The sequence below is a fragment of the Symphalangus syndactylus genome, chromosome 20 (genome assembly GCF_028878055.3).
Source record: "Symphalangus syndactylus isolate Jambi chromosome 20, NHGRI_mSymSyn1-v2.1_pri, whole genome shotgun sequence".
In the NCBI taxonomy this organism is placed as follows: Eukaryota; Metazoa; Chordata; class Mammalia; order Primates; family Hylobatidae; genus Symphalangus; species Symphalangus syndactylus.
Genome location: NC_072442.2, coordinates 16,930,499 through 16,952,736, shown reverse-complemented (window position 1 = coordinate 16,952,736; position 22,238 = coordinate 16,930,499). Strand labels below are relative to the sequence as shown.

Below are 22,238 nucleotides of genomic sequence, written 5' to 3'. Positions count from 1 at the left end.
TTTGGGAGTAGTTTTCCATTTTTTATTTACCCATATAATGGCTTGTCTTTGTTATTGATTTAGCAAATGTCACTAAAGCTGCCTTTGTAGTCACAAAGATGGCTGGTAATTATTTTAGGCCTTTCTTACTTATTCTCAGGTAAATGATGTATTATGCCATTGCTGTAGACAAGGCATAGTTGACTTTAAGGTTTACTTTTTTTTTTTTTTTTTGAGACAGAGTTTTGATCTGTCGCCCAGGCTGGGGTGCAGTGGCGCAATCTCAGCTCACTGCAACCTCTGCCTCCCAAGTTCAAGCAATTCTCGTGCCTCGGCCTCCCGAGTATCTGGGATTACAGGCCCGTGCCACAATGCCCGGCTAATATTTGTATTTTTAGTAGAGAGGCGGTTTCACCATGTTGCCCAGGCTAGTCTTGAACTGCTGACCTCAGGTGATCCACCCACCTTGGCCTCCCAAAAGTACTAGGATTACAGGTGTGAGCCACCACGCCTGGCCTAAGGTTCACTTTTGAAGAAGGAAACAGAGAAAAACATTCCCAATGTCTTGATTCTCAAGACATAGGAATAATTATTATTGTTATTATTAAGCCGTGGCCTTTTAAGACAAACTCTATCTTCAGAAATTCAGGACTTCTAGGTGACTTTCATGTTCTCTAATTTAAATACAGCAGGACTTTCTGGGCTTCAAAATTTTATGGTGTTAGGCGTATAGATGTATATTTAAATTACTAGGATGTTTAATTTAACTAGGTGGTATTTTCTACAGTATTGACAAATATTTTTATGATTCTTTCAGGCAGCCCTTGACATTAGACAGTCAGTGTTTGGTGGCAAAAATATCCACGTAGCAACAGCTCATGAAGATTTGGCCTACTCTTCTTATGTCCACCAGTATAGCTCTGGGAAATTTGACAATGCACTGTAAGTTCCACATTCCATTTCTCTGAAGGAGGAAATACTGTTTTTGTTTTATTTTGTTTTTTCCCATTAGGGAACTATTATTACATTAATAATAGTACTTGATATACTTTATAGATTGAATTTGTCTTCCTGGAGCTTTAACAGAATGCCTAAAATGTTCTTGAAGTCATTTAAAATCATACCAGTTTTCAGGTGCAGAGGCTCTCGCCTGTAATCCCAGCACTTTGGGAGGCTGAGGTGGAAAGATTGCTTGAGCCCAAGAGTTTGAGACCCTGTCTACTCAAAAATTTTTTAAAATTAGCTGGACGTTGTGGTGCATGCCTGTGTTCCCAGCTTCTCTGGAGGCTGAGGCAGGAGAATCGCTTGAGCCCAAGAGGTCAAGGATGCAGTGAGGCATATTCACACCACTGCATTCCAGCCTGGGCAACAGAGTGAGACCCTGTTTCCAAAAATAAATAAATAAAATTATACTAATTTATAGGTTATTCATTTAGCCTTTATGTGATTTAATATTGAGACTTGTATATTTTCATGTAGAATATAACTTACCTTTTGAGTATTTCCTTCAATAATTTTTGAGTAATACAGTAGCAGACTTAATAACCTAAAAACTTCTTGGTGAGAACACATAGAAATACTGAATAACAATCGTCTTTTTAAATATATAACTGAGCTTGCAAGAGTGAGGGGGAAATCCCCCAAGGGCCAATAATGGACACTAAAATTTAAAGGATTAAGTATGGCCTGTGGTATAACTGCTCTGGGGTGATGGGAAAGTTTAGAGATTTCTATAACCTTAGTTTAAGAAACAGCCTATAGGAGGCTGGGAGTTAGAACTGAAACCCTCACATGAAGCAAAGTCAAGACTACAACCCGGCCAGGCTTGGTGGCTCAAGCCTGTAATCTCAGCACTTTGGGAGGCCAAGGCAGGTGGATCACCTGAGGTCAGGAGTTCAAGACAAGCCTGGCCAAGATGGTGAAATGCCGTCTCTACTAAAAATACAAAAATTAGCCGGGCATGGTGGTGGGCACTTGTAATCCCAGCTACTCGGGAGGCTGAGGCAGACAATTGCTTGAACCCAGGAGGTGGAGGTTGCAGTGAGCCGAGATTGCTCCACTGCTCTCCAGCTTAGGCAACAGAGTGAGACTCTGTCTCCAAAAAAAAGAAGAAAAAAGGGACTACAACCCCAGGGAAAGGACAGGTGGACATCTATCTAATTAATAGATGACAGGGAAAGTTGGCCATCTGAGCTTGGTGTCACAGTTGAACCCAAAAAGAAGCCTCACAAAACATAATTATTTACCTGTACCACTCTTGAGTTTAGGGATAATGCATCAGGATCTGCAAACAGAAAAATATTAAAAAGCACTTTGGGGCTGCTGGTTCTCCTGGGATGCCTTGTGAGAGAAAATGCAAGACTTGGAAATAATTATCTGTCAACCCAAACTATACAGACATGTCATAGACGAAGCTTTACCTAAAATGAGCTCACCATTAAAAATTACAAAACATAAGGAAATATTTCCTCTGAGTCAGCAGACATAATGAACAGGATTAGAATCCCGAAAACTTTAGTTAACAGAACTTTTTTTTCTTTTTTTTTTTTTTTTTTTTTTGAGACGGAGTCTCACTCTGCCACCCAGGCTGGAGTGCAGTGGCGCAATCTTGGCTCACTGCAAGCTCCGCCTCCCGGGTTCACGCCATTCTCCTGCCTCAGCCTCTCCGAGTAGCTGGGACTACAGGCGCCCGCCACCACGCCCGGCTAATTTTTTGTATTTTTAGTAGAGACGGGGTTTCACTGTGGTCTCGATCTCCTGACCTCGTGATCCGCCCGCCTCGGCCTCCCAAAGTGCTGGGATTACAAGCGTGAGCCACCGCGCCCGGCCAGTTAACAGAACTTTTTTGGCCAGGCGCGGTGGCTCACACCTGTAATCCCAGCACTTCGGGAGGCCGAAGTGGGCGGATCACGAGGTCAGGAGATGGAGACCATCCTGGCCAACACAGTGAAACCCCGTCTCTACTAAAAATACAAAAATTAGCCAGGCATGGTGGCACACGCCTGTAATCCCAGCTACTTGGGAGGCTGAGGCAGGAGAATCGCTTGAACCCGGGAGTCGGAGGTTGCAGTGAGCCAGGATCACCACTGCACTCCAGCCTGGCGACAGAATGAGACTCTGTCTCAAAAAAAAAAAAAAAAAGGCTGGGCGCGGTGGCTCACACTTGTAATCCCAGCACTTTGGGAGGCCAAGGCGGGCAGATCACGAGGTCAGGAGATCGAGACCACGGTGAAACCCTTTCTCTACTAAAAATACAAAATAGCCAGGCGTGGTGGCGGGCGCCTGTAGTCCCAGCTACGTGGAGAGGCTGAGGCAGGAGAATGGCGTGAACCTGGGAGGCGGAGCTTGCAGTGAGCCAAGATTGCGCCACTGCACTCCAGCCTGGGTGACAGAGCGAGACTCCGTCTCAAAAAAAAAAAAAAAAAAGGAACTTTTTTTTGGTTGATGCTATAAAGTATGTGTTCTTTATATGATTAAAGATACAAAATAGGTTGGCGAACTAGGCCTGTAAGTAAATTAAAGTTTTATGTTTTACTGGAACATAGCCATGCTCATTCATTCATGTGTTTTCTATCGCTTCTTTCACACTACAGCAGCCAGAGTTCAATAGTTGTAGCAGAGAATGTGTGGCCAACACAACCTAAAATATTTACTATCTGGCCCTCTACAGAAAAACTTTGTTAACTTTAATATAAAAGAAAGAATGAAGAATATTCCCATAAAGAAAACGGGAAGTTTTTTTGTTCTTGTTTTTTGTTTTGTTTTGTTTTTGTTTTTTTGAGACAGTCTCTCACTCTGTCGCCCAGGCTGGAGTGCAGTGGCATGATCTCGGCTGACTGCACTCTCCACCTCCCAGGTTCAAGCGATTCTCCTGTCTCAGCCACCTGAGTAGCTGGAATTACAGGCACGCACCACCACGCCTGGCTAATTTTTGTATTTTTAGTAGAGACAGGGTTTCACCATGTTGGCCAGACTGGTCTCGATCTCCTGACCTCAAGTGATCTGCCCACCTTGGCCTCCAAAAGTGCTGAGACTGCAGATGTGAGCCACCATGCCTGGCTGGAAGAGGGCAGATTTTAAAGTAACTGTTACATGCTACAGCATGGATGAACCTTGAAAACACTGTGCCCAGTGAATGAAGCCAGTCACAGAGGATCACATATTGTATGATTTCATTTATGTGATATGTCCAGAATAGGCAAGTCCATAGAGACAGAACATAAATTGATGTTATCTAGGCTGGGGAGTTGGAGGGAAATGGAGAGTGACTACTAATGGGCATAGGTTTCTTTATGGGGTAATGAAAATGTTGTAAAGTTGATTTTGGTGATTGGCATACTACTCTGTGAATACACTAAAAATCATTGAATTGTACACGTTAAATGGGTGAATTGTGTGGTATACTAATTATATCTTGAGCTGTTATAAAAATAAAACAAATGGCTAGAAATGGAAATAGTCACTGACATTAAAACTCAGCAGATGGGCCAGGTGTGGTGGCCCACGCCTGTACTCCCAGCACTTAAGGAGGCCAGGGTGGGTGGATCGTTTGAGACCAGCCTGGGCAACATAGCAAATCCCTGTCTCTTCAAAGAAAATGCAAAAAAATTAGTTGGGCGTGGCAATGTACACCTGTAACCCACCTATCTGGGAGGCTGAGGTGGGAGGATCACCCGAGCCCAGGAGTTTGAGGCTGCGGTGAGCCATGATTGCACCACTGTACTCCAGCCTGGATGACAGAGCAGGATCCTGTCTAAAAAAAAAACACAAACAAAAATGAAACAAAACCAAAAAACCTCAGCGGACAAGTTAAACAGAAGATTAGTTACCACAAAAGAGAGAATTAGTAAATTGGAAGACAGATTCGAGAAAACTAGTGGTTACCTGGAGGATGGGGGAGAGGAGGCTTGGCATTGTTTGAAAGGAACTGACAATAAAACAGAAATAGCTTACCTTCTATTTGGTGATATGGGCCATAAACAACCAAACTTGTCAGGCAAGAATACATGTTGTGAAGAAGAGTAAAGTAGGCTAAGAGTTGAGAGAGTGATGGTAAATTTTTTTTTTTTTTTTGGAGACAGTCTTTGTCACTCATGCTGGAGTGCAGTGTTGCAATCTTGGCTCGCTGCAACCTCCATCTCCCAGTTTCAAGCGATTCTGCCTCAGCCTCCTGAGTAGCTGGGATTACAGGCGTTCGTTCACCACCACACCCGGCTAATTTTTGTATTTTTTTAGTAGAGATGGAGTTTCACCATGTTGGCCAGGCTTGTCTTGAACTCCTGACCTCAGGTGATCCACCCAACCTCAGCCTCTCAAAGTGCTGGGATTACAGGCATGAGCCACCGCACCCGGCCAATGGTAAGTTTTTTTAGGGCCTTTTATATGGTCTGTTCTGGAAAGACCTGAGGAGCAAGTCGTGAGAATGTTCAGGGGAAGAGCATTGCAGAGAGGGTAAAGCCAGGGTGAAAACATGCTCTGCATGTTCAGGAAACTGCTAGGCTTGTGTGGCTGGAGGGGAAGGCGGAGAGGGTTGGTGTGAGAATGGCAGGAGATGAGGTCAGGGAAGTAGCAGGCTGAAAGATCATGTAGAGTCTTGTAGGCTATAGTAAAGACTTCCTCTTTCATTCTGAGGGAAATGGGAGTCTCTGTTGGGTATTAAAAGTTCAGTCTACAACAGATTGGAAATTTAAAACAAAAAGCTGGATCTTTACCACAGATAGTTTTAGAAGTACTTTCTATCAATATTGTATTACAGATTGTGATTTTTAAAATTCCTAAATCATTTGTAACTAAAAAGAAATGCCAGACTGTATCTATCTGTATTACAGATTTCATGCAGAAAGAGCTATTGGTATCATTACCCACATCCTACCTGAAGATCATCTTCTTTTGGCTTCTTCAAAGAGGGTGAAAGGTATCCTTTGTAATCTAGTCTCAGATATTTTAAAATAGATGATATATAGTCTAAAATAGGGGTATTTGTTTATTTTCTCAGAGGTTTGGAGGATTTTCTCACAGGATTAGATGGTGTCTATGTATTACTAGATAGCCATTTTACCACAACTCTACTTAAGGGGTTCCAGTGGTTCATAATGAAAGACTGTTTGCATCTCTCATAAAACATTGTTCATAGGCCGGGTGTGGTGGCTTATGCCTGTAATCCCAGCACTTTGGGAGGCCGAGGCAGGCAGATCACCTGAGGTCAGAAGTTTGCCGACCAGCCTGGCCAACATGGTGAAACCCCATCTCTACTAAAAATACAAAAGTTAGCCAGGTGTGGTGGCGTGCACCTGTAATCCCAGCTGCTTGGGAGGCTGAGGCAGGAGAATCGTTTGAACCCAGGAGGCAGAGGTTGCAGTGAGCCAAGATCGTGCCACTGCACTCCAGTCTGGGCAACAGAATGAGACTCTGTGTCAAAAAAATAATAATAATAATAAGCCAGAATTTCTTTCTTTTCTCTCTCCCTTTTGTCATTCACTCATGCATGCATTAATTTTTTTGAGGATTGCATGGAAGCATAATACAAATGTTTCTACACAACATGGATAGAAGATGGGTTTCATAACTTCAGCTTTGTAGTGCAGGATTCTTATCCTGAGCTTCATATCAGGTTACCCTGAATGTTGCAAGGCTCTTGCCAAATACCCCTATCTTCCATTTCTTATTTTAACTTTTCTTCTGATTGCCACCAAGGCTTTTTCACGTAATGCATTTATTTTGCTAGCATGATTGGGTCACCTATGTGTTATTTCCATGCATGTTGGATATGTTCTACCTTAATTCTGGAACTGAGTTTTTTCTCCCTCTAGATTTGTATTTTTTAAGTTGCACAAGTAATACATGATGTTAGATAGAAAAGAGAAAAAATAAATTGCCTTAAAATCCCACCAATCCTCAACCAACATTTTGGTGAATATTATTTTAGACTTTTCTTACTTCAAATAAGATAATTAAATGAATGATTTTTTTAGTTTTATAATCTGATTTTTTCACTTAATATATTACAAACATTTTTTCGTGTCTCTACATATATCCTTTTTTCTAATATATTTAACCTTACCTTTATTATTTGACTCTTATAATTGTTTTTAACCTTTTCTTTTTTAAAAATGCTACAGTGAAGTAAATCTCTTTCTTACCTTTGTGTACATAGACAGTTTTCCAATAAATCAAATTATCTGGTAAAATAATATGTATATTCTTAAGACTTTCCATAGAATTTGAAAGTCTTGAATGGAGCTTTGAAATTGAAATGTCTTGCCTGATTTGGTTGGTCAGAAGAGTAGGAGGAAATCAGTTCTTTTAGCTGTGTTTGGTTAAAGGTTATGTTTTATAAAGTGTGGTTTCAAAATTTTCAAAAGTGCTTAGGTACTCCTTGACACGGTTTCATAACTTTTAAAAACTTTCCCTGTGCTTCCATTTAATTTGAAAAACAAATTCACATCAGCAAAGTATAGCAGTCTATTAAAATAGAAGCTAATTCTGCAAAATCGTTTATACCATTGTTTTTCTTAAATTTGAATATGTATATACTGTGCAAAATAGAATGACCGCCAAAAAGTGTACTTTTTTGTTAAAAGTGGAATTCTTTCATCTTGACCAGTTCCAAACCATAATCACATATAAATATATTCAGTAAACATTTTTATTATTTAAGTTTAAATTAGATGTTCTTACTAGCTTTGGTAGATGGTTTTGAAGTACGCTAATTTATTGCCTTCTTTTTTAGCACTTATTTTAGAGGAGATTGCAATTGACTGTCATAATAAGGAAACTGAACAGAGGCTGCTTCAAGAAGCTCATGATTTGCACCTGTCTTCACTCCAACTAGCTAAAAAAGCTTTTGGGGAATTTAATGTACAGACTGCAAAACACTATGGAAACCTTGGAAGACTTTATCAGTCAATGAGAAAATTTAAGGTAGAAACATGTTTTTGCTATATTTTTCTCTCTTAAGTAATGAAATAGAATCTTAAATAATAAATCTTAAGTAAGCTCAAATAAATTATACACTTATCTTATTCCACAAAGGAATTGAGAAGATAGTGAGTATAAAACAACATAGGCCAAGCACAGTGGCTCATTCCTATAATCCTGGCACTCTGGGAGGCTGAAATGGGAGGGTCCCTTGAGACCAGGAATTTCAGACCAGCCTGGGCAACATAGGGAGACCCTGTCTCTACAAAAATTAGGCAGGTGTGGTGGCACATGCCTGTCTTCCTAGCTACTTGGAAGACTAAGGCAGGAGGATGAGTTGAGCCCAAGAAGTTGAGGCTGCAGTGACTATGATCACATCACTGCACTCTAGCCTGGGTGACAGAGTGAGACCCTATCTCTAAAACAAACAAAAAATAGTCAAAATAGAAATAAAATTTAAAAATCAGGACCGTGGGCCAGACACAGTGGCTTATGCCTGTAATCCCAGCACTGGAGTCCAGGGTGAGACAATCACCTGAGGCCAGGAGTTCAAGACTAGCCTGGTCAATATAGGGAAATCCCGTCTCTACAAAAAAGAAAAAGTTAGCCAGACATGGTAGCTGACACCTGTAGTCCCAGCTTCTCCAGAGGCTGAGGCAAGAGGATGGCTTGAGCCCAAAAGGTTGAGGCTGCAGTGAGCTATGATCACACCACTGCACTCCAGCCTAGGTGACAGAGTGAGAGCCTGTCTTCAAAAAAAAAAAAAAAAAAAATCAAGATCATGAAAAATTAGGAAACATGTCAAACCAAAAAGATTAATATATGAGGCTGGGCTCAGTGGCTCATGTCTGTAATCCCAGCACTTTGGGAGGCCAAGGCGTGCAGAACGCTTGAGGGTCAGGAGTTCAAGACCAGCCTGACCAACATGGTGAAAACCCGTCTCTACTAAAAATACAAACATTAGCCAGGCATGGTGGCATGCACCTGTAGTCCCAGCTACTCAGGAGGCTGAGACAGGTGAATTGCTTGAACCTAGGAGATGGAGATTGTAGTGAGCCAAGATCTGCATTCCAGCTTGGGTGACAGAGTGAGACTCCATCTCAAAAAAAAAGATTAATATATGAAAGTAGTACTTGAGATAAGAAAAAATTTTTTAAATAAAAAAAGACAAATATGATTGCTATACTTCAAACAGTTTTTAGTATATAGTTCTTGATATATAATTCTTAGTATATGCTAAGTATAGCTCTTAGCAGAATGCCTGGCACATGGCAGGTGTGCAAGAAATGTCAGATATTGCAACAAGTATTATTAATTATAGCAATAAATATGACTAACTTCAATGTCTTTTAGAATTTTGAGTTATAATTTTTTTTTAAATAGAGGTTCTTACTCTGTTGTCCAGGCTGTAGTACAGTGGTGTGATCATGGCTCACTGCAGCCTCAACCTCCCTGGGCTCAGGTGATCTTTTCACCTCAGCCTCCCAAGTAGCTGGGAATACAGGCGCACACCACCATACCGCCTCATTTTTGTATTGTTTGTAGAGACAGGGTCTTGCCCTATTGCCCTGTTGCCCAGCCCTATTGCCCAGGCTGATCTCGAACGCCTAGGCTCAAGCAATCTGCCTGCCTCGACCTCCCGAACTGTTGGGATTACAGGCATGAGCCACTGTGCCCAGCCTATAAATTCTTAATATTATTAATTTTGGGATCACAGTAAGGAAAGAGTGAGAGGTCTTCCTTACCTGAAAAGCAACCTATATATCCCTCAATTAGCTTGAGTTTAGTTTGTTGGAATAAAAATTGTCAAAATTCCAAAAAATGAAATGAAAGTGTATGCCCATGTAAATTAACATATTATGATATAGAGCTTGTTAAGAAGGTTCAACTAAATTTTGCACTGTGTTAACCAAAGGAAGTAATTTTTGTTTTAGAATGTTTTGTTAATTTCTTCTAAAAGTTTCTTATAATTTTGCAAATTTCTTTGTTGTGAATTTCTTGTAACAATTTTTTATTACCAGGATAAGTTTTCACTTGTTACTTTTGACATAGGATACTATTGCTGTCATCAGTTTATCTGCAGTTTCCAAAACTCTGTAATGCTTCCCATAGGCAATTTTTGGAATAACATAGTATGTTCTTTGATCTGATTACCTTATGGCATTCATAAGATGTCTTTGGCATTTAGATCAGTTTTGCTCATTGAGTAAGAACTGTTAAGATGAGAAAAAGTATAATGATTGATATTGCATAATTGTTTTTCAGGAAGCTGAAGAAATGCACATCAAAGCAATTCAGATTAAAGAACAACTTCTTGGTCAAGAAGATTATGAAGTAGCCCTTTCAGTGGGACATCTGGCTTCTTTATATAATTATGACATGAATCAGTATGAAAATGCTGAGAAACTTTATTTGCGATCTATAGCAATTGGTATGTTACATTTAAATTTTCTTTAGTCAGTTGATTACAAATCAGCATGTCAGCATGTCTTATATGTTGTATAAGGAAAATGTTATTAAAGACTTAAATGGGGCTGGGTGTGGTGGCTCATACCTGTAATCCTAGCACTTTGGGAGGCTGAGATAGGCAGATCACTTGAGGTCAGGAGTTCGAGACCAGCCTGGCCAACATGGTGAAACCCCATCTCTACTAAAAAATACAAAAACAAATTAGCTGGGCACGATGGTGCGCGTCTGTAGTCCCACCTACTCAGGAGGCTGAGGCAGGAGAATCGCTTGAACCTGGAAGGCAGAGGTTGTCATGAGATGAGATTGTGCCACTGCTCTCCAGCCTGGGCAACAGAACGAGACTCCATCTCAAAAAAATAAATAAAATAAAATAAAATGCTAAAATATTTAATAAAATAAAATAGATTTAAATGGAATAAGTTGCTAAGGATATTCAGGAACCACCCAAAAATCATCTGGAACATTTTGCTAAAGGTGGTTTTTTTTGATACTGAAGCCAGTAGTAAGAGGTATGACAGTAGAGTGTCATGTGTAGGCAAAAGTAGTTATTTTAAACTATTTGTGCAGTTACTGCCCACTCATTCCTCCCCCTCCCTTCTCCTACCTTTAACATGATAGATCAGGCTTACCTGTTTTTGAACTTGATGAAGTTATACAATGTATATTTTTATGTGTCTGGTTTATTGGTGAACAATAATGGTGAAATCTGTGATGTTGCATATCACTGCCATATGTTGTATTAGAATGTCATCATTTATCCATTCCACTGTTAATGAACATTTGGAACATTTGGATTTCCATTTCAGGACTATTACAAAATCAAAATAAGGAATCTATGGCCATCATCTTATGAAGTGCCTGTTAAAACTCTTGCCCATTTTTATATTGATTTGTCTTGTCATTTTATTACTGACTTATAGAAATTCTTTATATGATATGAATATGACAGACCTTCGTTGGTTACATGTGTTGTAGATATCGTCTCTTATTCTATTGCTTGTTTCCTAATGGAGCCTTTTAAATAACAGAACTTCTTTTTTTTTTTTTTTTTTTTTGAGACAGGATCTTACTGTGTCACCCAGGCTGGAGTGCACATCAGGGCTCACTGCAGCCTCAGTCTCTTGAGTTCAAGTGATCCTCCTGCCTCAGCCCACCTGAGTAGCTGGGACTACAGATGTGCACCAGCACACCCAGCTAATTTTTTTTTTTTTTTATTTCAACAGGGACAAGGTCTCACAATCTTGGCCCAGGCTGATTTCAAACTCCTGAGCTCAAGTAATCCTCCTACCTAAGCCTCCCAAAGTGCTGGGAGTACAGGCATGAGCCACTGTGCCCAGCCAGTTCTTAATGTAATCAGATGCATCAGTATTTTATTTTTTCTTTGAGAGGGAGTCTCGCTCTGTCACCCAGGCTAGAGTGCAGTGGCGCGATCTTGGCTTACTGCAACCTCCGACTCCCAGGTTCAAGCGATTCTCCTGCCTCAGCCTCCTGAGTACCTGGGACTACAGGTGCCCACCACCATGCCTGGCTAATTTTTTGTATTTTTAGTAGAGACGGTGTTTCAGCATGTTGGCCAGGATGGTCTCAATCTCTTGACCTCGTGATCTGCCTGCCTTGGCCTCCCAAAGTGCTGGGATTACAGGCCTCGTGAGCCACCGCTTCCAGCCTGCATCAGTGTTTTCTTTTGTGAATAGCACTTTTTGTATTCTGTTTAAGAAATCTTTTCAACCGGGCGCGGTGGCTCACACCTGTAATCCCAGCACTTTGGGAGGCCAAGGCAGGTGGATCACTTGAGGTCAAGAGTTCAAGACCAGCCTGGCCAACATGCTGAAACCCCATCTCAACTAAAAAGACAAAAATTAGCCGGGCGTGGTAGCATACACCTGTAATCCTAGCTACTCGGGAGGCTGAGGCAGGAGAATTGCTTGAACCTAGCAGGCAGAGGTTGCAGTGAGCCGAGATCGCACTGTGCACTCCAGCCTGTGCAACAGAGCAAGACTCCATCTCCAAAAAAAAGGAAATCTTTTTCTACCCAAAGTAATAAAGATATTTTTCTAGAAAATTATCTTCAGGAAACTTTATTTATATTTAGATCTACAATCCTGAAACTGATTTTTGTTTATGGTATGAAGTAGGGATCATATTTTTTTCCCCATATGGACATAGAGTTAAGCCAAGACCATTTCTTCAAAAGACTGTTTTTTTGGTTTTGTTTTGTTTTGAGACAGAGTCTCGCTGTGTCGTCCAGGCTGGTATGCAGTGGCGTGGTCTTGGCTCACTGCAGCCTCCACCTCCTGGGTTCAAGCGATTCTCCTGCCTCAGTCTCCCAAGTAGCTGGGACTACAGATGCGCACCACCACACCTGGCTAATTTTTTTGTATTTTTTTAGTAGAGGCAAGGTTTTGCCATGTTGACCAGGCTGGTCTCAAGCTTCTGACCTCAGGCAGTCTACCCGCCTGGGCCTCCCAAAGTGCTGAGATTACAGGCGTGAGCCACCGCTCCCAGCCAAAAGACTGTTTTTTTCCCTCTGCTATATGTTCATTCCTCAAGTGCATGTAGTTTGAGCTGCTAACCCATATCGCTGTGAAAAACAGACCTACTACTTAGAGTTCAATATTTGTTTACAGTTTTCCTTTTTCTCTAGCCTGAAGGTAGTATATATTCAGAATACTGTGTTCAAAAGTTACTTGGGATTATTTACACCCCTTTCCTTCAATGTGGTTATGTTATTCTTTTGCAAAACAATTAGGTTTATTTAACATGTTAAATTGTTGCCCGTATCCATCTTTATTTTGTTAATTTTTTTGAGTATGTGAAATATTAATGTACTGTAATTAGAACTATACAGAAAGATATGTCCAGAGACATATAATTTTCTCTGATTTCTTCTACCCAGTTCCCACTCACTCACTATGGATAACCAGTCTCATTATTTTCTGGTTTATCATTTTTGTGTATCTTTTTGCACAATGAACAAATAAATACTTTCTTATTTCCCTATTGTACACAAAAGATAGCATACTATAGATACTCTTTGGTATTTTACTTTTTTCAATCTTAACAATATACCATCAGTCACTCCATAACCGTTACAGAGAACCCAGAAATTTCCCCATCAGTTTGCAACTACATAATATGCCATTGAGTGAAGGTACCACAGTTGATTAAACCATTCTACGTGTTTTCATTTGTTTCTGTTAATTTGTAATTACAAATACTGTTGCAGCAAATAGCCTTGTGCATGTGTTGTGGTTTTTCATTTGTTGGTTGGTTTTTTTGAGATGGAGTCTCTCTCTGTCACCCAGGCTGGAGTGCAGTGGCCTGATCTTGGCTCACTGCAACCTCTGCCCCCTGGGTTCAGGCAGTTCTCATGCCTCAGCCTCTCGAGTAGCTGGGATTACAAGCATGCACCACCATGCCCAGCTAATTTTCGTATTTTTAGTAGAGACAGGTATTCACCATGTTGGCCAGGCTTTCACCATGTTGGCCAGGCAAGTTCCGAACTCTTGACCTCAGGTGATCTACCCACCTTGGCCTCCCAAAGTGCTGGGATTACAGGCGTGAGCCACCATGACTGGCCTGTGCATATGTATTTTTCTATTGTTGGAGATGCTGCCATTCTTCTTTGAGATCTCTTTAAACAGTTCCTTCAAACCATGAATTTTTATATTCTATTCTAATGAGGCCAACTTCTTTAGACGAGAAAATTTTTTTTAAGTCTTAGTGATAGCTCATGGTTGGGACTGATTTGGGGGATGCTGATACAAGAATTATATCTATTCCTTTCAGGGGAATAAACCTAAGCCACCCTGTTTAAAGAATTGAACTTGTGTTCATGTTATAGAAATTGCTTGTTATCTCATTATTTGTGCTTTTTTTTTTTTTCCTTTTTCTTTTTTGTTACAGGGAAGAAACTTTTTGGTGAAGGCTACAGTGGACTAGAATATGATTATCGAGGTCTCATTAAACTTTACAACTCCATTGGAAATTATGAGAAAGTGTTTGAATATCACAATGTTCTGTCTAACTGGAACCGGTTGCGAGATCGGCAATATTCAGTGACAGATGCTCTTGAAGATGTCAACACCAGCCCCCAGTCCACTGAAGAAGTGGTGCAGTCCTTCCTGATTTCTCAGAATGTTGAGGGACCGAGCTGCTGAGGGAGGACCTCAGTTAACCAATTACCTTTTCCCGGATTCCAGGGAATTCATACTGTGAAATCAAAACCATGTTGTTTTGGGGGGCTGGAATTTGCATTGAAACACTGGTCCAGTCCATTGAAGACCCTATTTTGGGTGATCCCTATCTTGCAGAATGTCTGTAGGAATAAGCATATATTCAGTTATATTCAGCATGTACCGCATGTGTAAGTAGTCTGGCCCACATTTTCAACCTAGTAGAACAAACAACAGGAAATCTTTTTTTGTTGTTTTTAAAAAATTCATTTTGCAGAAAGCCTGAAAGAAAAAAACATACCCCTAAATCTAAGAGTTTAAAAGAGTTGCATTCTTATTATGTAAGGATGATTTTAACAACTTTTTAATATGTAATTCTTCGATGTGGAGGTATTCAATACTGTAGTGTAAAGAAATTTTATGGGGAAAATCTTTATATGCAGTATAGAAAAGTTAACACAAGTACTAATAAAAGAGGGACATCCCGACTTATGTTTGGCTACCTTGCCCAGATAAGTGGATACAACCACTCTATATTACAAGGAAAGGACTGTCAGAGTCATCTGAACTGGACCAGTGTTGATCTGTAATGTAACAGAAAATCTGATAGACCAGCACTTCTGACTTTTTTTTTTTTTTTTTGGTACAACAATGCAAGATGCTCTGATAGCATTTGCTAACAGGACCAGGAGGATCTAAAAAGGACCAGCCTAATGTAGAAGGTGGTTATTTAGACCGGAAGCTTTAGATTATTTAGATCCTACATATACTTTTATTAGTAGAATGATTTCATTTAGATGTATAATGAAAAAGGATAATGCAAAAATTATGTAATAGATACCAAATTAGGGAAGTTTGGCAATTTCAATGGCATATTTTTAGTCAAGGTACACAGATGGCAATGCCATAAGCAAGTCTATAAATATCGGCTGCAGCCATCCCCCTCATTTTAAATGTTGCCCTAATAATCAATGCAGTTAACAAGTATATTGGCTGTGTGTCATGAAATAGTTCATGTTCAGATGGAAATGTTAGGTTACTGTATGGTTTATGGAGATGAATGAAAATGAATGCCCAAAAATAAGTCTTAGAAAATCCTCCATTTTTATGGTAAATAGTAATACAGCTAGGTCATTTCATTTGAAATCTAGGAGTCAAATGGAAAGATCCCCTAATAATACACCTATTTCACTAACTTGTCTTTCTGTTTATTGGGTTTTGATTTGATTTTTTGTAAGCCAGTCAGGTTATTTAATGATGAGGTAATAATCAAATTTAAGAATTTGTGACATGTAGCAATTCAAGAAACAAAAAGGATTTTGCTGTTACCTCAATTCTTACTGTAGTAGCCCATCTGATGCTTCTATAGTTAAGAATCTGGGTTCCCCCCCTATTTTCAGGGGTTCATGACTTGGCTGTTAAAGATGTTGCTCCTAGCTGATGCTTGGAGTAGTCTGTGGGTGAATGGATGTGTGTCGAATTTTAGTTTTCTTTTAACATGCATGTTGGGTGAGAGGGGAAAAAAATCTAAGCTGTCTGCCACATTGAGTACAGAAAAGTTGTAGATTTCAAATTTTATTAATATTTTAAGCACTTTTTTGAACTTCCCAACCTTGTTTGAAGTTGTTATTTGCAGTCCTATTAGTTTTGAGCCACTGCATTTAAGTTCCCTAGGAGGGAGTTGGTTGGGGGATGTACTGAAAGAGATGAAGTATACCCACACCCTAAAATGGTAACTGTCTGATTTAGAAACCTGAGTTTACTCCTCAAATCGAATTATTTTCTTTTTAAATTTTGGAAAGAGTAAATTGACGTACTTGCAGTTTATGAAGCTGCTCCCCACCCCTCAGTTAATTGCAGTCTAATGTCAAGAGGCACTTCTTTATTAATTACCAAATAGTCTTTGTGACCAAGGACTAACATTTTTAAGTTACTCAGCTCTATCCTCATGGGCCTATATATTTAATTACCTCCAAAGATATTTTCAGGATAGGCTTTGTATACTTTTATTGGTTATTTAGAATCCAGTGGTATGTTTGTGGTATAGGAATGTCATGGTAAATTGTTTTTCAATAAATATTTTGAAACATGTTTCCATATGAAGTTTTTTTTTCAATCTGTATTTTTTGGTTTTGTGCACATACAGCATTTCCTAGGACAAAAAATAAACAAATGACTTACAGCCTCATCCTCCCTAACTCAGTTTGAACTCAACTTAGCTCACACTCAGTGATGAAACAACATGATACGTAGAAGCCTAGGATCACAGGGTGATAATGTCAATTAGCAGCCAGTTGTGTTTTTTTGAAACATCATTATTGGCAGTTTCTCCTTATCACCGCTGCTTTAATGTAGTTTTTTTTGTAAATCCATATACTTTAATGCATACACTCTAGCTTAAGAAAACAGATTGCCATTTTTGGTTAGGGATATGACTTACTGTGCTATTATTTCTGGTTCTAATGAAGAATAATACCCTATGACTTTAAGTGTAAGATTCATCCTTTAAGTAGAGATGTTTAGGATAAGTTAGAGAGATGTGTGCCACTATGATTTATTGAGTTTTTTAAAAATCTGGAAGAAAATAAATTTATCTCACAATAAGTTAACTCTCACAAACTTTTTCCATATGGTGAGGTGTGTAAGGAAGCTCTGGCCAACTTAAAGATTTTTCTGGAGGTTCAGCAAAGTCATGTTAAATTAGGGGCCTTTGGTCTCATCCTCCTCTGACTCTTCTACCCAGTCTTTTCCTAAAGTTCGGTGCTACTCCAGTTGGGTGCATCGGAGCTCCGTCAGCACTCGCATGTGGCGCTCAGGTGGCCATTCATGCCTGCATTCCATTTAATAGAGCCAGTTGGAATTTTTAGAGCATAATCTTTATGGATCCTCAAAGCTGACTTTGCCAAAGGGATTGAGACCCTTATTACCATCAAATCTCTGTCTCTGCTTGGTTAAAAATTGGCTCACTTACTGCTTTGTAGTAACCCCTGCCCAGGTATTTTTTCATTTGTGAAAATAAAGAATTTGAGAAAGACCTTTGTTCCTAGCCTGTTGGGAAGAGTTAATATAAATTTTATGAAAATCAGATACAGAGGCTGCGATCTTAGAAATAATGAAGGTGCCATTTGGCTGCTGCTTAATAGTGCAGACAGAAAACTGCAGTAAACACATGCCAAAACATGATTGAAGCCTTTGGCTGAAACTTTATACATAGAAATAATGATTTGCTCATAACAGGTATCGTTAACTGCCACTTTTTATGTTTTCCCTAGAATTTGTAGCCTTGCTGCTTACTTTTTTTCTGGGTGGCAAAGTTACTACTGGAAAAACACTGTAAGTACAAATTTTTTAGAGTTTTATCTTTGCTTTAAAAGTGAATGTGTATTTCACCTCTTGGCTGTGGAGGACCTTAGTTGCCAGGAATTTTTTTTTTTTGCAGACGGAGTTTCGCTCTGGTTGCCCAGGCTGGGAGGGCAATGGCACCATCTTGGCTCACTGCAACCTCCGCCTCCCGGGTTCAAGCGATTCTCCTGCCTCAGCCTTCCGAGTAGCTGGGATTACAGGCTCCTGCCACCACGCCTGGCTAGGAAATTTTTTGTTGTTAATATGACATTTGGATTAATCTCCAGCTTCAACACTACTTCTTTTGTCCATAAATCTCAGGAATGTTTTAGGCAGAAAACTGGTTTTACCCTGTTGATAATCAGAAGGAGTGTGCTTTAGGATTTATTGCATAATACTATTCTTTAATTGCAATCCTAGGTATCTATAGCATGAGTGGCCTTAGTGAGTTTGTTGAAGTGCACATGTTTTTCAAGAGTAAAATGTAAGATTAAAAATATATGCTATATATAGGTATCTAGCAAACTTGGTTTGTGGTGCACTATTAAGTGTTGGATCACTAAATAACCATTGCAGGTACCGTTTGTGTAACATTACTCATTTCTGTAGATTCCTTTTATGGGAAGATATTCTGCCATGGTAACTAAAACTTTTCAGTTTAGTTCTACTTTTATGATGTGAATGAATGCTATGTTTTATTAAATATTACCAGGTCAGTACTATTTTTATACTTTATTAAGCAACAGGGGATTTTAGTTTAATAGGCTCAAAATAAGTTCTTAATGGAACAGTTAAAAGCAAAACACTAACAATCTTTACGTGAAAATCCCCACTAATAGTGCCACAATAATTTCTATAGAAATATCTAAGGTCATTAAATAGATTTTTGAAGACAGTTCTTCATTGTGTCAGGATGACCTTTCATATCATTCTCACCAACTTGTAGTGCCCACCGTTATTTGTAACTATTAAACCATACTAAGTATGTTTGTAACCAGCATTGTGATATATTCTGTACTTGTATTGCTAAAAATGAATTATTGACCTAATAAATATAGTGTTCCTGCATTCATAGTGTATCTATTTCCAATTTGGTTTTGGTTGCTTTTGGTTGGGATTAAGCTTTGCAGACTGTTTTTATTAGAGAACAGTGTGAGAGAAACTTGGAACTAGAACAAAAGTGCTCTTGTTCAAGAAAATTAAGATATGTGGCAGAGGAGGCACATGGTAACATCTGGAGATTGTGCTGATGAAAAGCACTTGGAAAAAGAGAAAGCACTGCATTAATGCAAAGGGATTTTTCAGTCCTTACAAAAGTATACCATTCTTTTAAGAATCCTCTCACTCTAAAGGCTGAAGATGAATGATGAGACCTGGTAAAGTTCTGCTGGAATAGTGAAGAAAAGCCTAGATTGGAGTTTCAGTTCCAGCTGTCTCTGAACTGGAAGATTCTGAGTTACATCATTCCAGCCCTCTTTGTGTTTTATTTCCTCACATGAATAAGGGGGTAAAATCAGGTCTTTAAAAAACTTCACCATGAAACAGCATAAATCTGAAGTACTCAGAAACCAGTTATAGGAAATGAAGCCATATTTTTAAAGATTAGGAAGAAAATATTGTAGACAAAATCCCACCATCACTTGGAATATAGTCAGCACCAGCTTCATTGCCTGCCACCTTCAGTGATACTGAATTTAAAAATGTTTCTTTTTACATCTCCATGACTGAACCTCTGAACATGCGATTTCATCGTCTTTGTGGAATGCCATTTCCTGGGTAGTCTTACTCATCTGTCAAGCTCAAAGATCAAGGGAACCCTTCCCTTAAAGTTTGAGTTGCCACTTGGTACTAACGCAGCATTTTAGAGCTTTGTGAAAGCAATTACCATATGGCCATATAACTTACAGTGTTAAGACTCTTTCCAACTTGTAAACTTTGCTGATTTGTGTATTCAACATAGAGTTTTTCCTGTGACAGATACTGTCCTGAGTGTGTTAGCAAACCACACTCAGTTACTTTAAGCACACATTTCAATAGACAAATGCCCATTAGGATGGCTATTACAGAAAGTAAGTGTTGGCAAGGATGTGCAGAAATGAGAGCCCTTGTGCACTGTTGGCAGGAATGTAAAATGCTGCATCTGCTGTGAAAAACTATCACCTGTGCTCAAAAAATTCAAAACACTATTACTCTATGATCCAGCAATTCAGCTTCTGGGTATAGATCCAAAAGAATTGAAAGGGTCTTGAACAGATATTTATATACCCGTGTAGCAGCATTATTTGCAGTAGCCAAAAGCGAAAGCAACCTAAATGTCTTATCAATGCATGAACAGATAAATATGGCAGGCCAGGCGTGGTGGCTCACATGTATTCCTAACTCTGGGAGGCAGGCCGATGCAGGAGGGTTGTTTGAGCCCAGGAGTTCGAGACCAGCCTGGGCAACAAGGTGAAACGCTGTCTCTACAAAAAATACAAAAAAAAATCAGCTGGGCATGGTGGTAGACAGCTCTAGTCCCAGCTACTCAGGAGGCTGAGGTGGGAGGATTGCTTGAGCCCAGGAGGTTGAGGCTGAGTGAGCCACGATCACACCACACTGCACTCCAGCCTGGGCAAGAGAATGAGAACCTGTTGATAAATATGGCATATACATACAGTGGGATACTATTCAGCCATAAGAATATACGAAATTCTGACATAAGCTATAATGTGGACAAACCTTGAAGACATTATGCTAAGTAAAGTAAGACAGTCACAAAGAGTATGATACTATTATATGTTGCATCTAGAGTAGTCAAATTCATAGAAGCAGAAAGTAGGATAGTGGTTGCCAGGAGCTGGGGATAGGGGAAAATGGGGAGTAGTTGCCTAATGCAGGGGTCCCCAACCCCCGGGGGTCTGTGGCCTGTCAGGCACTGGGCCACATGGCAGGAGGTGAGCAGTGGGTGGGCGAGCGAGTGGAGCTTCTGTATGTACAGCCCATCCCCATCACTTGCCTGAGTTCCACCTCCTGTCAGATCAGTGGCAGCATTAGGTGAACCCTATTGTGAACTGCACGTGTGAGGGGTCTAGGTTACGCACTTCCTATGAGAATCTAATGCCTGATGATCTGTCGCTGTCTCCCATCACCCCCAAGATGGGACCGTCTAGTACAGGAAAACAAGCTCAGGGCTCCCACTGATTCTACATTATGGTGAGTTGTATAATTATTTCATTATATATTACAATGTAATAGTAATAGAAATAAAGTGCACAGTAAATGTAATATGCTTGAGGCCAGGCACAGTGGCTCACACCTGTAATCTCAGCACTCTAGAAGGCCAAGGCAGGCAGATCACTTGAGCTCAGGAGTTCGAGACCTGAACATGGCAAAACCTCGTCTCTACCAAAAAATACAAAAAATTAGCTGGGTCTGGTGGTACATGCCTGTGGTCCCAGCTGCTCAGGAGGCTGAGGTGGGAGGGTTGTTTGAGCCTGGGAGGTTGAGGCTGCAGTGAGATGTGATTGTGCCACTGCACCCCAGCCTGGATGACACAGTGAGACCCTGTCTCAATTTTTTAAAAAAAATGTAATGCACTTAAATCATCTCAAAAGCATGCCACCTCCCCCGGCTTCCGATCTGTGGAAATTGTCTTCCACAAAGCCAATCCCTGGTGGCAAAAAGGTTGGGAACCACTGCACTAATGGATCTAGAGTTTGTGTTTTGTGTGATGCAAAAGTTCTGGAGATTGGTTTCACAACACTGTGAAAATTAATACTAGTGAATTTTACACATAAAATGGTTCAGACGGGGCCGGGCGCAGTGGCTCATGCCTGTAATCCCAGTACTTTGGGAGACTGAGGCGGGTTGATCACCTGAGATCAGGAGTTTGAGACCAGCCTGACCAACATGGTGAAACCCCATCTCTACTAAAAATACAAAAATTAGCTGGGTGTGGTGGCGGGCGCCTGTAGTCCCAGCTACTAGGGAGGCTGAGACAGGAGAATAGCTTGAACCCAGGATGCAGAGGTTGCAGTGAGCTGAGATTGTGCCACTGCACTCCAGCCTGGGAGACAGAGCAAGACTCCATCTAAAAAAAAAAAAAAATTATATATATATATATATATACACACATATGTATTGTTCAGACAGTAAATTTTATGTGTATTTTACAACTATATATTATATATTACATATAATATATATAGTTCAGACAGTAAATTTTATGTGTATTTTACAACTATATATAACATATATTGTTCAGACAGTAAATTTTATGTGTATTTTACAACAATTTTTAAAAATCGGACTTCACTTTGCACAAGCAGTTAAATATGATGCATAAAGTTTGAAAAAAATCTGTGAATGATCACTTCC

General features: G+C 39.9%; 1 protein-coding gene across 1 annotated transcript in view; it reads left to right on the top strand.

The window, feature by feature from the left end:
- Window positions 1-16,631, top strand: part of APPBP2 (amyloid beta precursor protein binding protein 2) — an 84,380-nt gene extending 67,749 nt beyond the window's left edge. The window contains exons 9-13 of the mRNA XM_055257593.2: window positions 797-921; window positions 5,808-5,893; window positions 7,709-7,899; window positions 10,162-10,327; window positions 14,272-16,631. Coding sequence (XP_055113568.2) covers window positions 797-921; window positions 5,808-5,893; window positions 7,709-7,899; window positions 10,162-10,327; window positions 14,272-14,525 — 822 coding nt within the window. The 3' untranslated portion in view covers window positions 14,526-16,631. The remainder of the gene's footprint in view (window positions 1-796; window positions 922-5,807; window positions 5,894-7,708; window positions 7,900-10,161; window positions 10,328-14,271) is intronic.
- The last annotated feature ends 5,607 nt before the right edge of the window (window positions 16,632-22,238 follow it).